Below are 14,252 nucleotides of genomic sequence, written 5' to 3'. Positions count from 1 at the left end.
GAAATGATAAAAACTCGATAAATAATTCTTATTATAGGCGTAGAAAATTTTATTGACGTCATAATAAGACATTGAGACCTCGTCAAAATATTAAATTATAAAAGAAAGAATATCTTTATGAGAGAAATTCGCACACGTTACTCATAAGATATGTAAGAAAAACAAACTAATACGATTAATTATGTACATTATCTCTTTTATTATTTCACATAGACAACCCATTGGTTTGCGATTGTGAGCTACGTTGGTATCCAGCTTGGCTTCAAAATCTTCGCGACAAGGACGACGAGATTATGTCGAAGAAACGTACGGTTTGTATGATGTCGTCCGAGCATCGAGAATACTCTGTGCAAAATATACCGTTAGAAAAAATGGGCTGCGTCAATAGCATAGAGAGGGTGCCGTCGAACGGAATTTCCGTTTACCGAGGCGTCTGTTTCGCTTATTTCTTTGCATTCGTTTTCATCGGCTTGTAAACGTTTCATCTTTATCGTCGTCCCCATTGTCATCTTTTCATTATAATCTTTTCCTTCTTATATTTTATTGCTCATTTTATTTTTCTCTTCCTCGCGAGACAACGTCCTCGTCACGAGAAAATACGCGATCTCAACGAGAATTTTTTCAAATTGTGTCAGCAACACGCTTTCGTTAATTTATCTAGCGTGCTAATTATTCCTTGATTTAACATCTTTTTAATGATAAATTGAGATCTCGTTCCGATCGGACAGAGACATCGAATATGCTCTATGAAGGATAGTAATGTTTGACAAAGTATATGAAACACAAGACATCGCTAAAAAGTTTCTCGTTTTCTAAGAGTAATCATTATACTTTCGAACGAGGTATTCTCGAAGTAACTGCGACAATCGATAGCTCTACGACGACTAGAATATTTCTCTTAGTCGATTAGCTCTTCTGAGTACGTTTCTACGTTGCGGTATTTGACCAAGAAATAAAGTTTCGTTCACAGAAGAAAGAGGCTAAGAAGAGAGCGGCGTGAATTAGAATGCGAATCGTTCAATAATCTCATCGTCGTAGTGTTCATTTCATTTGATCGACATAAATGATCGAAGAATCGTTTCTCATGTAATCGTTGTATTCGCAAGGAAAGGAGAGGAAAGGAATTACGACGAAAGAGAAAAGAAAAATTCCGTCGATCTCACGGAAGCGTGTCTCGTTTTCTACGGGCGCATGAGCTTTCATCACTGAAACGTTACATATCAATATCGTTGCCAAGCATTTTGTGAATATTCGTTAAGATCGCACAAGCGAGAGGAGATTAATGTAATTGTTGAAGAAGAAAAAAAACAAAAAAGAAAGGTCCCTCTAAGAAAAATAAAGTAAAAAAGGATATAATTAATTAATAATACTAATACTAATAATAATTAATAATAATAGTAATAATAGTAATAATAATAATAATAATAATAATAATAATAATAATAATAATAATAATAATAATAATAATGGTAACAACAACAACAACAACAACAACAATAATAATAATATCAACAACAACAACAACAGTCATTTACATAAACATATCAACGCTTTTCTGACGAAACAATCTCAATGATACTTGTGACATTTTAATTATTCGCACATCATGAACTCTTTCACATTTATTATAGAAATAATTTGAGTGTGAATACCGACGAAATCAATTTTTTACGAAAATGAATTCCAATATAATTTATCCAGCAATACGAAATTGTTGGAGTATAGCCGTCGATATGGTAATTAAATTACATTGAATTCTCTCAGGTCAAACCGCGCAAAGAACGGACTATTACAATAGCTAACAATATCTTCAATCGATTCAGATCGTTAATTCTCTCGGCTATCTCGTGCAAAAGCCCATGTAGCCGTTGAAATGACATAACAACTGTTGATGACTCCTAATACACCGTACAGGAAGCCGACACTTGTCAAAGCCAGTAGAGTACAAACGCGGTTATTCAAAGATCTCGTTGCTCCTATTTCGTGACTTTACAAATCTAAATGCTGATACTGATGTGCGCACTAAAATTATTATTACCAATGACCATTATACCAACGTACGTATGCGCATAGGGTGACTCTTCCCACTGATTTTGCTTTTCGTTGAAATATTATTTTTAAAATTACTAACTATGTGTTCCCCATTCATCGGCGTAATTATTATTTGTAAGGATTTGTATCCATGCGAGGCAACACTGGGTATAATTATTACTAACTATTAGTTAATAGTGGGTATAATTATTATTAACTATTCGTATCGTCATCTATCATGATCGTTCTCTGTAATATCAACCTTCATATTCGATTATACGAAATTACAAGTTAAAAATTACCAATAAAAAATAATTGTTAAAGTTAATGACGAACATATCTTGTAACGAGATCTTGCTGCACGTAAAACATGTCATCGATATCGAAGAGATGTTCACGTGAAGGGTAACGTTGCAAAAGCACTAAGAAAGTAAAATATGTTTTACAATTTGATAATAAATAAATAAATTAATTAATTAATTAATTATATAAATATAATATATAGATAAAGATTAATATACTGTAATTACTTTTTTTATATTATTATAATGTATTATTATTTTTTTATATTTTCTTCGCTTTATACCAAAGTGCCCAGTTTTTTACGGCATTTGTAATTATTATTATTATTACTATTATTATTATTATTATTATTATTATTATTATTATTATTATTGTTATTGTTATTATTGCATTTATTATTATATTATTATTATATAGAAGTATATATCGAAATTAAACTAGATATAACAATGTGATTTTGTCACCGGCAACTCTCTTTTATTTGATTCGATGTTTTTATTAGACGACAGTGAAAAAAATAAAAAGTTATGGTTTTGTTTTTCTTGTTACATAACTAATCATCTATAATAAATAATCATCTATCGTTATCTTTTCTTTCTTTCTTTTTTGTTTTTGTACCAACTCAATGTTTAATGCATACAACTTTTACATTTTCGAAAAGATAACTAAAAGTAAGAACATATAATATTGATATATAATTTATCGCTGAACAAAAGACAATAATTTCTGTAGAATTTTTCTTTTTCTCCATCGATAGAGGGTTAAAGGTGCACAGAAATATCACAACACACACACACATATCATTTATACGCCCAAAGTTTAGATCGTAAGATAATAATTAATCGAAGTTGAATTTAAAGACTTCGAAGCTTATAAACACTAAAGATCGTATACATATCGTGACTGTATGAGATTTCAAAGGATTTATTTGTTAATATATATAAATATATGTGCTATATACATACACATATTACCATTAAAGATATATATATATATATATACATATATAGTATATACACATTTTGCATATGCATATTAGGTGTTTTTTTTTCAACGACGCATTAAGCAGAAAATACCAAGCCGTTGCACGCACTTTACCTAAGCCTCGATCTTTTTCTTCTTCTTTCTTTTTCAATAATTCCTTTTAAATTTTTCGTCTTTTCCGTATAGATTATCAGTCGATCTTTAATGATCAAAGTATTCTAAAACTTCATCCCAAATAAAAAAAAGAATTTTTATTGTATAATATAATAATTATAAATTGATACGCTGAATATGATGATTCTCTAAAGGCCCTATGTAATAACATTGAGAATCCGTATAAGGCATATCCGAAGATTTACAAAGACACATGAAACTCATGCAATTTACGTGTGGACGAAAGAGAATATTTCGGTGGATATCGTCTGCAACGTAAATCTGTCGTACTTATTAAAAACTATGGAGGAATTAGGTCGGATACATTCTTTTTAAGGTACGCAATATATCGTACCTAAGCCCTATGCTCGGCAGTTATGTGTAACGGCGTGGTAAAAAATAAGTAGCAACTAGGAGAATATAAAAGGATGCAAAAGAAAAATATTAGTGATATTAGTACAGTAGCACTTGTTACAAAGGGTCAGAAGTCTAGTCTGCGAATTTTAACTTTAAAATCATAGAAAGAATAAAAGTTTATGCGAAACTTCCATTAAGCTATTGATAATTCTTCATTTTTGTATCTTTCTTATTTTTAATGTTATTATTCATGGTTTGTAAACTTCTTTAAATATATTGTCCACTTGTAAGGATCGTCATTCTTTAGGTGTATCGATTTAAGCGAGTGAAGCGTTTATCAACGTATAGACTCGAATCTTCATAAAAATAAAAAAATAAAAGCAAAAACAGACGTTTCAATTGTCCCCTTGTCTACAATTATTAGAAACGGAAAATAAATACATTCTAAAATAGATAAATATTAAAGCTTTAATGATCGGCCATTACGACCTCGACATCTGACCCGGAAGTTACTGTAGGAAATGTACCTATTGTAGAATTTATTAATCATGTAGAGAGAAAAAAAGAGATTAACAAAAAAAAAAAAAAAGAATGAAAGGGAAAGACCCTCGTGTGCGTTTTAATCGGCGTAACGGTGGGAAAAACCCGAAAGAACCATGTCAAGACATATCTTTCAAACGTGCCGCCGTCATTCTCGTCGGGCGCGTCAATTAATATTATTATAAACTAATTATTATAAACGGTATTTTTGTACAGTGTCTTACAGCGAGTCGGACGACGCGGTCGGCGCGGTCGACGCACTCGACGAGATCGTCCGCATAACGTCCTTAAATTTTATCGCAATCCTAGCGCGTAATATTCCAAGAAAAGGAAAAAAAAGAAAAATGAAAAAGATGCATGGATAAAAACAAAAGCAAATTGTATAAGTAATGAAGAAAACAACGAGAATAAAGTCGAAGTAAGAAGAAAATTTCTTGGAAAGAATATTATACACAAAAGAAACATCCTCTTTTAACCATTTCACCAATTATTCGAATCTTTCGTGTATAAGTGAAGAATATACGGAACTTAATATGCTACGAAAAAATTGTTCGAGTAAAACTAGATTAAAAACTATGTATGATTATTATATTCTGTGCTCTTCTAAGATATTATTACTTCGCTTTTTTCACGTGTGCAAGACAAAAGAATCGAGAGAGAGAGAGAGAGAGAGAGAGAGAGAGAGAGAGAGAGAGAGAGAGAGAATCTCATATATGTACATTTTCTATATTAAGCATAACATATATGTATATTGTATACACAGAAAGACACCTACGCAAGTATTACACAATATACATGCAACATTACAAGACAATGGATATCTCTTGTATCTACATCTTATGTGTTTCTCTTTTATTAAAATATACACATAGCTATATTATATATATATATATATATATATATATATATATATATATATATCTGTGAATTTAGTGAATATAAATTATATATAAGTAAGCATAAATAAAACGTATAAGGCTATGATTCACACAATCACACGAGCATGAGTTTGCGTGAGTGTATGGAAATGTATTATGAAACCTACACGCATGCATATACATACGTGTATTTTAATAGATAAAATAATAAATTCTTTATTCATAAATACACAGGAAAGAAACATATCTAAGAATGTCACAAATATACACAGACACACCTTTATGCCTAAAGAAGCTATATCGATGTTACATATATGTATATATACATACATGTTTATGTATATATATATATATAAATATAAATGCATATGTTATGTGTATATTATACAAAACCATACCCCATATATACGAAATTTCGTCTATATGTCTATACAAAAATGTCCTATATATATATATATATATATGTGCGTATGTGTGTGTATATATATATATACGCATAATACATACATATAAACACACACATATATATATATATATTCATTATTGAGGATAAATTGCTACGTGATATAGTATTTACAAAAGATTTTTTCTCCTCGTAAATATTCCCAAAATACCTACTTCGAATTCCAATCTACGTGTCATTGTTTATTATGTCGTTAACGATTAACTGTGTACATGTGAGAACTTTCAAATGAAATAAAAAGTATATAAGCCAGAATAATACGAACGTATAATCCTCTCTAATATGTTACTTTACTTTTATTTATACTTGCTTATAATTATAACTATTAATAATAATCCCTCCTTTAATGCTCGAAAATAAGTAAGAGGATCAGAGTCTTAGATTGACTGTCTCTAAAAGATAAGAAAAATTAATTTTTCTTTGCGAGCGGTATTCTACCATCAATCTTTTATTCGTTAATTCGCGAAAACGTGGCATGCGTTAGTTTGCAGCGATAAACATTCAATCTTTAAAGCTAATGACGCCGTCAAATTACTGCGATCAATGGATGATCGACTCTTTATAATAAAAAGAGAACATAGATAACCTCGTCTAAAGGACGATTATATCACTGTTTATTAGTGTGATCTGTGCCTAACGAACGATTTCAAGCAGATCGCTATATTATATGTTCAAGTGTGACGTCATCTAGATCACTGTTTATCAGGTTAGGTCAATAAAGTTTTTATTTAGTGTTAGTGTGACCACGTATTTATACTTGAAAATAACGTATGTTGTACGATATATATTCGATTCACCGGAATGAGAAATTCAGTGTTGCAAGTGCAGTTATTTAAGTTAACAGTTAATAAAACTCGTAATAAATAAAGGAAGAAATTTATTAAAATGAAGAAGCTTCTTATTGTGGTCTTTGTACACTTTTTCGTGGTAAGAAAGCAAATATTATATATGTGTATATATATATATATATATTTATTTATTTATTATTTAATTATTTATATTTATCCCACTTGAATTATCTTATACGAATAAAATATAATTAACGCAACCTTAACATAATTTCATTCGTAACAGTTTAAACCAATAGAATCGGAAACGACGGAATATATTGAAAATATGTCAAATGAAACTTCCAACGAGGACTTTTGTTTCAATATGAGTGGAATAGCTCCTGGTATTTCTACATAAAGATTTGAATAATCTTAAATTTTAATATTATTTCAGAAGTTTTAACGTAGTAAATGTTTTAGAACAATTGTTCTTCATGGATCACTTGGAAAGATTGGAAAAATCAGAAAGGGAGGAATTTAGATACAAAATTGGTTGTTACTTGTCATGTTTGTTTCAACAGTACAAAACTGTATGTATTATCACATTAGTATAAATAATTAATTTTCAGAATATATTTCTAATCGATATATTTCATCAGATGGATGGTGCCCACATTCAAATATCGGATATGATCGAGTTGTTCAAATCGGACTCAAAGTTCTACGCAGAAGACACACAAAAGGAAATTGACGACATCGCCATTACTATAGAAATGTGTGCCAAACAAGGTAAGTGAAATATTATTTAACAATTATTAATAACAAAGATTAATTTTAAATCGATACTAACTAATTTTGAACGTTTTAGTCGAAATAATAACCGACGCATGTGAAGTGGGATGGAAATTTGGAAAATGTATGAAGCTAATACCAAATGAAGCTAATGACAAATAATAAAAAAATAAAATATACTAGTGGATTTACATAACTTTATATATTATAAAATAAAAATATATATAATAAAATATAATAAGTATAATTTAATCATATATAATAAAATATAATAAAAACTATTAAACTTTGCTGCATCACTGACGTGTCTTTTTTTACCATATAAACACATTGAGCTCTTTTATTATTATGAAATATATTTATATGGAAGCTCAAAAACAGTTTTCTTTAAATACGTATACATTATTTTTTTAACTATAATATATCGGCGTGACACCATTATAATATCTTTTTGTTTGTCTGATAGGGTTAGCTACGATTTTATTCAGTATAAGCTTGTTTTTACGTCGGGGTAACATAAGATATTATTTCGAAGAAATGTAGTATTATATGTGCAATTTTATAAATAATCAATTATTATATTTTCTCATAAATAAGTGACAAAATTTATTAAAATAAGGGGGTTCGATATTGACAGTTCGCGACTTAGTTTGCTCTTGCACTCCGACGTGTGCACTTCGTGATTCTCTTTTCTAAACGCTAAAGATTATAAATTAATATTTTCGGTAATTTTATAATTATCTTTACGATTTTTATAGAACGCGGGATAGAATAGAGTAATATTTAAACAATAGTTCATTTATTTAAACATTAAAAAGTCTGATTCGCGCGCGCGGGACTTAAAATAATTTTAATATAAACATCTAGAACTTAAAAATTTTAATTTCGGAGCGGTTTACTCTGGTAATATAAACATAAACGCACTTATACACGACTTTGACAGTTCGCGACTTAGTTTTCTCTTGCACTCCGGTGTGTGCACTTCATGCTTCTCTTTTCTAAACGCTAATGCTTATTAATTAACATTATCGATAATTTTATAATTATCTATACGATTTTTATAGCACGCGGAATAGAAAAGAGTAATATTTAAACAATAGTTCATTTATTTAAACATTAAAAAGTCTGAATCGCGCGGAGGTTTTAAAATAATGTTAATATAAACTTATAGTACTTAAAAATTTTAATTTCGGAGCGGTTTTCTCTGGTAATATAAACATAAACACATTTTTACACGACTTTGACAATTCGCGACTTAGTTTTCTCTTGCACTCCGGTGTGTTCACTTCGTGCTTCTCTTTTCTAAACGCTAAATATTATTAATTATCATTATCGATAATTTTATAATTATCTATACGATTTTTATAGCACGCGGGATAAAATATAGTAATATTTAAACAATGGTTCATTTATTTAAACATTGAAAAGTCTGAATCGCACGGGGGTCTTAAAATAATTTTAATATAAAACATCTAGAACTTAAAAATTTTAATTTCGGAGCGGTTATCTCAGGTAATATAAACATAAAGGCATTTTTACACGACTTTGACAGTTCGCGAATTAGTTTCATCTTGCACTCCGACGTGTGCACTTCGTGATTCTCTTTTCTAAATGCTAAAGTTTATTAATTAACAATATCGATAATTTTATAATTATAAAATCGATTTTTATTGCACGCGGGATAGAATAGAGTAATATTTAAACAATAGTTCATTTATTTAAACATTAAAAATTCTGAATTGCTCGCGAGGCTTAAAATAATTTTAATATAAACTTCCATTACTTAAAATTTTAATTTCGGATCGGTTTTCTCTTATAATATAAACATAAACGCATTTTTACACGACTTTGATAGTTCGCGACTTAGTTTTCTCTTGCATTCCGGTGAGTGCACTTCGTGCTTCTCTTTTCTAAACGCTAATGCTTATTAATTAACATTATCGATAATTTTATAATTATCTATACGATTTTTATAGCACGCGGGATAGAATATAGTAATATTTAAACAATACTTCATTTATTTAAACATTAAAAATTCTGATTCGCTCGCGAAGCTTGAAATAATTTTAGTATAACCTTCTAGTACTTAAAAATTTTAATTTCGGAGCTGTTTTCTCTGGTAACATAAACATAAACGCATTTATACACGACTTTGATAGTTCGCGACTTAGTTTTCTCTAGCACTCCGACCTGTGCACTTCGTCATTCTCTTTTCTAAACGCTAAAGCTTATTAATTAACATTTCCGATAATTTTATAATTATCTATACGATTTTTATAGCACGCGGGATAGAATATAGTAATATTTAAACAATAGTCCATTTATTTAAACATTAAAAATTCTGAATTGCTCGCGAGGCTTAAAATAATTATAATGTAAATTTCAAGTACTTAAAAATTTTAATTTCGGACCGGTTTTCTCTGGTAATATAAACATAAACGCATTTTTACACGACTTTGACAGTTCGCGACTTAGTTTTCTCTAGCACTCCGACCTGTGCACTTCGTCATTCTCTTTTCTAAACGCTAAAGCTTATTAATTAACATTACCGATAATTTTATAATTATCTATACGATTTTTATAGCACGCGGGATAGAATATAGTAATATGTAAACAATAGTTCATTTATTTAAACATTAAAAATTCTGATTCGCTCGCTAGAATTAAAATAAATTTAATATAAACTTCTAGTACTTAAAAATTTTAATTTTGGAGCGGTTTTCTCTGGTAATATAAACATAAACGCATTTTTACACGACTTTGACAGTTCGCGACTTAGTTTTCTCTAGCACTCCGACCTGTGCACTTCGTCATTCTCTTTTCTAAACGCTAATGCTTATTAATTAACATTACCGATAATTTTATAATTATCTATACGATTTTTATAGCACGCGGGATAGAATATAGTAATATGTAAACAATAGTTCATTTATTTAAACATTAAAAATTCTGATTCGCTCGCTAGAATTAAAATAAATTTAATATAAACTTCTAATACTTAAAAATTTTAATTTTGGAGCGGTTTTCTCTGGTAATATAAACATAAACGCATTTTTACACGACTTTGACAGTTCGCGACTTAGTTTTCTCTAGCACTCCGACCTGTGCACTTCGTCATTCTCTTTTCTAAACGCTAATGCTTATTAATTAACATTATCGATAATTTTATAATTATCTATACGATTTTTATAGCACGCGGAATAGAAAAGAGTAATATTTAAACAATACTTCATTTATTTAAACATTAAAAAGTCTGAATCGCGCGGAGGTTTTAAAATAATGTTAATATAAACTTATAGTACTTAAAAATTTTAATTTCGGAGCGGTTTTCTCTGGTAATATAAACATAAACACATTTTTACACGACTTTGACAATTCGCGACTTAGTTTTCTCTTGCACTCCGGTGTGTTCACTTCGTGCTTCTCTTTTCTAAACGCTAAATATTATTAATTATCATTATCGATAATTTTATAATTATCTATACGATTTTTATAGCACGCGGGATAGAATATAGTAATATTTAAACAATAGTTCATTTATTTAAACATTAAAAATTCTGATTCGCTCGCGAAGCTTAAAATAATTTTAGTATAACCTTCTAGTACTTAAAAATTTTAATTTCGGAGCTGTTTTCTCTGGTAACATAAACATAAACGCATTTATACACGACTTTGATAGTTCGCGACTTAGTTTTCTCTTGCACTCCGGTGTGTTCACTTCGTGCTTCTCTTTTCTAAACGCTAAATATTATTAATTATCATTATCGATAATTTTATAATTATCTATACGATTTTTATAGCACGCGGGATAAAATATAGTAATATTTAAACAATAGTTCATTTATTTAAACATTAAAAATTCTGAATTGCTCGGGAGGCTTAAAATAATTTTAATGTAAACTTCAAGTACTTAAAAATTTTAATTTCGGACCGGTTTTCTCTGGTAATATAAACATAAACGCATTTTTACACGACTTTGACAGTTCGCGACTTAGTTTTCTCTAGCACTCCGACCTGTACACTTCGTCATTCTCTTTTCTAAACGCTAAAGATTATTAATTAATATTATCGATAATTTTATAATTATTTATAGGATTTTTATAGCACGCGGGATGGAATATAGTAATATTTAAACAATACTTCATTTATTTAAACATTAAAAATTATGATTCGCTCGCGAAGCTTAAAATAATTTTAGTATAACCTTCTAGTACTTAAAAATTTTAATTTCGGAGCTGTTTTCTCTGGTAACATAAACATAAACGCATTTATACACGACTTTGATAGTTCGCGACTTAGTTTTCTCTTGCACTCCGGTGTGTGCACTTCGTGATTCTCTTTTCTAAACGCTAATGCTTATTAATTAACATTATCGATAATTTTATAATTATCTATACGATTTTTATAGCACGCGGGATAGAATATAGTAATATTTATCAATTGTTCATTTATTTAAACATTAAAAATTCTGATTCGCTCGCTAGAATTAAAATAATTTTAATATAAACTTCTAGTACTTAAAAATTTTAATTTTGGAGCGGTTTTCTCTGGTAAGATAAACATAAACGCATTTTTACACGACTTTGACAGTTCGCGACTTAGTTTTCTCTAGCACTCCGACCTGTGCACTTCGTCATTCTCTTTTCTAAACGCTAATGCTTATTAATTAACATTATCGATAATTTTATAATTATCTATACGATTTTTATAGCACGCGGAATAGAAACGAGTAATATTTAAACAATACTTCATTTATTTAAACATTAAAAATTCTGAATCGCTCGCGAGGCTTAAAATAATCTAATATAAACTTCTAGTACTTAAAAATTTTAATTTCGGAGCGGTTTTCTCTGGTAATATAAACATAAACGCATTTTTACACGACTTTGACAGTTCGCGACTTAGTTTTCTCTAGCACTCCGACCTGTGCACTTCGTGATTCTCTTTTCTAAACGCTAATGCTTATTAATTAACATTATCGATAATTTTATAATTATTTATAGGATTTTTATAGCACGCGGGATAGAATATAGTAATATTTAAACAATAGTTCATTTATTTAAACATTAAAAATTCTGAATTGCTCGGGAGGCTTAAAATAATTTTAATGTAAACTTCAAGTACTTAAAAATTTTAATTTCAGAGCGGTTTTCTCTGGTAATATGAAAATAAACGCATTTTTACACGACTTTGACAGTTCGCGACTTAGTTTTCTCTTGCACTCCGGTGTGTTCACTTCGTTCTTCTCTTTTCTAAACGCTAAATATTATTAATTATCATTATCGATAATTTTATAATTATCTATACTATTTTTATAGCACGCGGGATAGAATATAGTAATATTTAAACAATACTTCATTTATTTAAACATTAATAATTCTGATTCGCTCGCGAGGCTTAAAATAATTTTAATGTAAACTTCCAGTACTTAAAAATTTTAATTTCTGAGCGGTTTTCTCTGGTAATATAAACATAAACGCATTTTTACACGACTTTGACAATTCGCGACTTAGTTTTCTCTAGCACTCCGACCTGTGGCACTTCGTGATTCTCTTTTCTAAACGCTAAATCTTATTAATTAACATTACCGATAATTTTATAATTATCTATACGATTTTTATAGCACGCGGGATAGAATATAGTAATATTTAAACAATACTTCATTTATTTTAACATTAAAAATTCTGATTCGCTCGTTAGAATTAAATAATTTTAGTATAACCTTCTAGTACTTAAAAATTTTAATTTCGGAGCTGTTTTCTCTGGTAACATAAACATAAACGCATTTATACACGACTTTGATAGTTCGCGACTTAGTTTTCTCTTGCACTCCGGTGTGTGCACTTCGTGATTCTCTTTTCTAAACGCTAATGCTTATTAATTAACATTATCGATAATTTTATAATTATCTATACGATTTTTATAGCACGCGGAATAGAAAAGAGTAATATTTAAACAATACTTCATTTATTTAAACATTAAAAATTCTGAATCGCTCGCGAGGCTTAAAATAATCTAATATAAACTTCTAGTACTTAAAAATTTTAATTTCGGAGCTGTTTTCTCTGGTAACATAAACATAAACGCATTTATACACGACTTTGATAGTTCGCGACTTAGTTTTCTCTTGCACTCCGGTGTGTTCACTTCGTGCTTCTCTTTTCTAAACGCTAAATATTATTAATTATCATTATCGATAATTTTATAATTATCTATACGATTTTTATAGCACGCGGGATAAAATATAGTAATATTTAAACAATAGTTCATTTATTTAAACATTAAAAATTCTGAATTGCTCGGGAGGCTTAAAATAATTTTAATGTAAACTTCAAGTACTTAAAAATTTTAATTTCAGAGCGGTTTTCTCTGGTAATATAAACATAAACGCATTTTTACACGACTTTGATAGTTCGCGACTTAGTTTTCTCTTGCACTCCGGTGTGTGCACTTCGTGATTCTCTTTTCTAAACGCTAATGCTTATTAATTAACATTATCGATAATTTTATAATTATTTATAGGATTTTTATAGCACGCGGGATAGAATATAGTAATATTTAAACAATAGTTCATTTATTTAAACATTAAAAATTCTGAATCGCTCGCTAGAATTAAAATAATTTTAATATAACCTTCTAGTACTTAAAAATTTTAATTTCGGACCGGTTTTCTCTGGTAATATAAACATAAACGCATTTTTACACGACTTTGACAGTTCGCGACTTAGTTTTCTCTAGCACTCCGACCTGTACACTTCGTCATTCTCTTTTCTAAACGCTAAAGATTATTAATTAATATTATCGATAATTTTATAATTATTTATAGGATTTTTATAGCACGCGGGATGGAATATAGTAATATTTAAACAATACTTCATTTATTTAAACATTAAAAATTATGATTCGCTCGCGAAGCTTAAAATAATTTTAGTATAACCTTCTAGTACTTAAAAATTTTAATTTCGGAGCTGTTTTCTCTGG

The 14,252-nt window shown here is 29.1% G+C and overlaps 2 protein-coding genes across 5 annotated transcripts in view; both read left to right on the top strand.

Moving 5' to 3' along the window:
* LOC124422655 (chondroadherin-like protein) overlaps positions 1-5,967 on the top strand; it is a 74,365-nt gene extending 68,398 nt beyond the window's left edge. For all 4 annotated transcript variants that reach the window (XM_046959434.1, XM_046959435.1, XM_046959431.1 and 1 more), the window contains one exon: positions 214-5,967. In XM_046959434.1, the coding sequence (XP_046815390.1) occupies positions 214-476 (263 nt within the window). In that variant the 3' untranslated portion in view covers positions 477-5,967. The remainder of the gene's footprint in view (positions 1-213) is intronic.
* A 508-nt stretch (positions 5,968-6,475) lies between these two features.
* LOC124422660 lies at positions 6,476-7,523 on the top strand. The gene is made up of 5 exons (XM_046959445.1): positions 6,476-6,636; positions 6,784-6,883; positions 6,960-7,069; positions 7,139-7,268; positions 7,348-7,523. Exons 1-5 carry the CDS (start codon positions 6,595-6,597, stop codon positions 7,431-7,433), a joined length of 468 nt encoding a protein of 155 aa, XP_046815401.1. The 5' UTR covers positions 6,476-6,594; the 3' UTR covers positions 7,434-7,523.
* Positions 7,524-14,252: the final 6,729 nt, after the last annotated feature.

The sequence above is a fragment of the Vespa crabro genome, chromosome 3 (genome assembly GCF_910589235.1).
Source record: "Vespa crabro chromosome 3, iyVesCrab1.2, whole genome shotgun sequence".
Lineage (NCBI taxonomy): Eukaryota > Metazoa > Arthropoda > Insecta > Hymenoptera > Vespidae > Vespa > Vespa crabro.
Note: the sequence above shows the minus strand (reverse complement) of the source record. Positions and strands in the feature narration are given on the sequence as shown.

Bases quoted from the DNA above. Each gene is read 5' to 3' on its own strand.
- LOC124422660 (XM_046959445.1), top strand. From the start codon at position 6,595: ATGAAGAAGCTTCTTATTGTGGTCTTTGTACACTTTTTCGTG. The intron at 6,884-6,959 runs GTATTTCTACAT...TAAATGTTTTAG, and splicing joins TATGAGTGGAATAGCTCCTG to AACAATTGTTCTTCATGGAT. The intron at 7,269-7,347 runs GTAAGTGAAATA...TGAACGTTTTAG, and splicing joins AGAAATGTGTGCCAAACAAG to TCGAAATAATAACCGACGCA.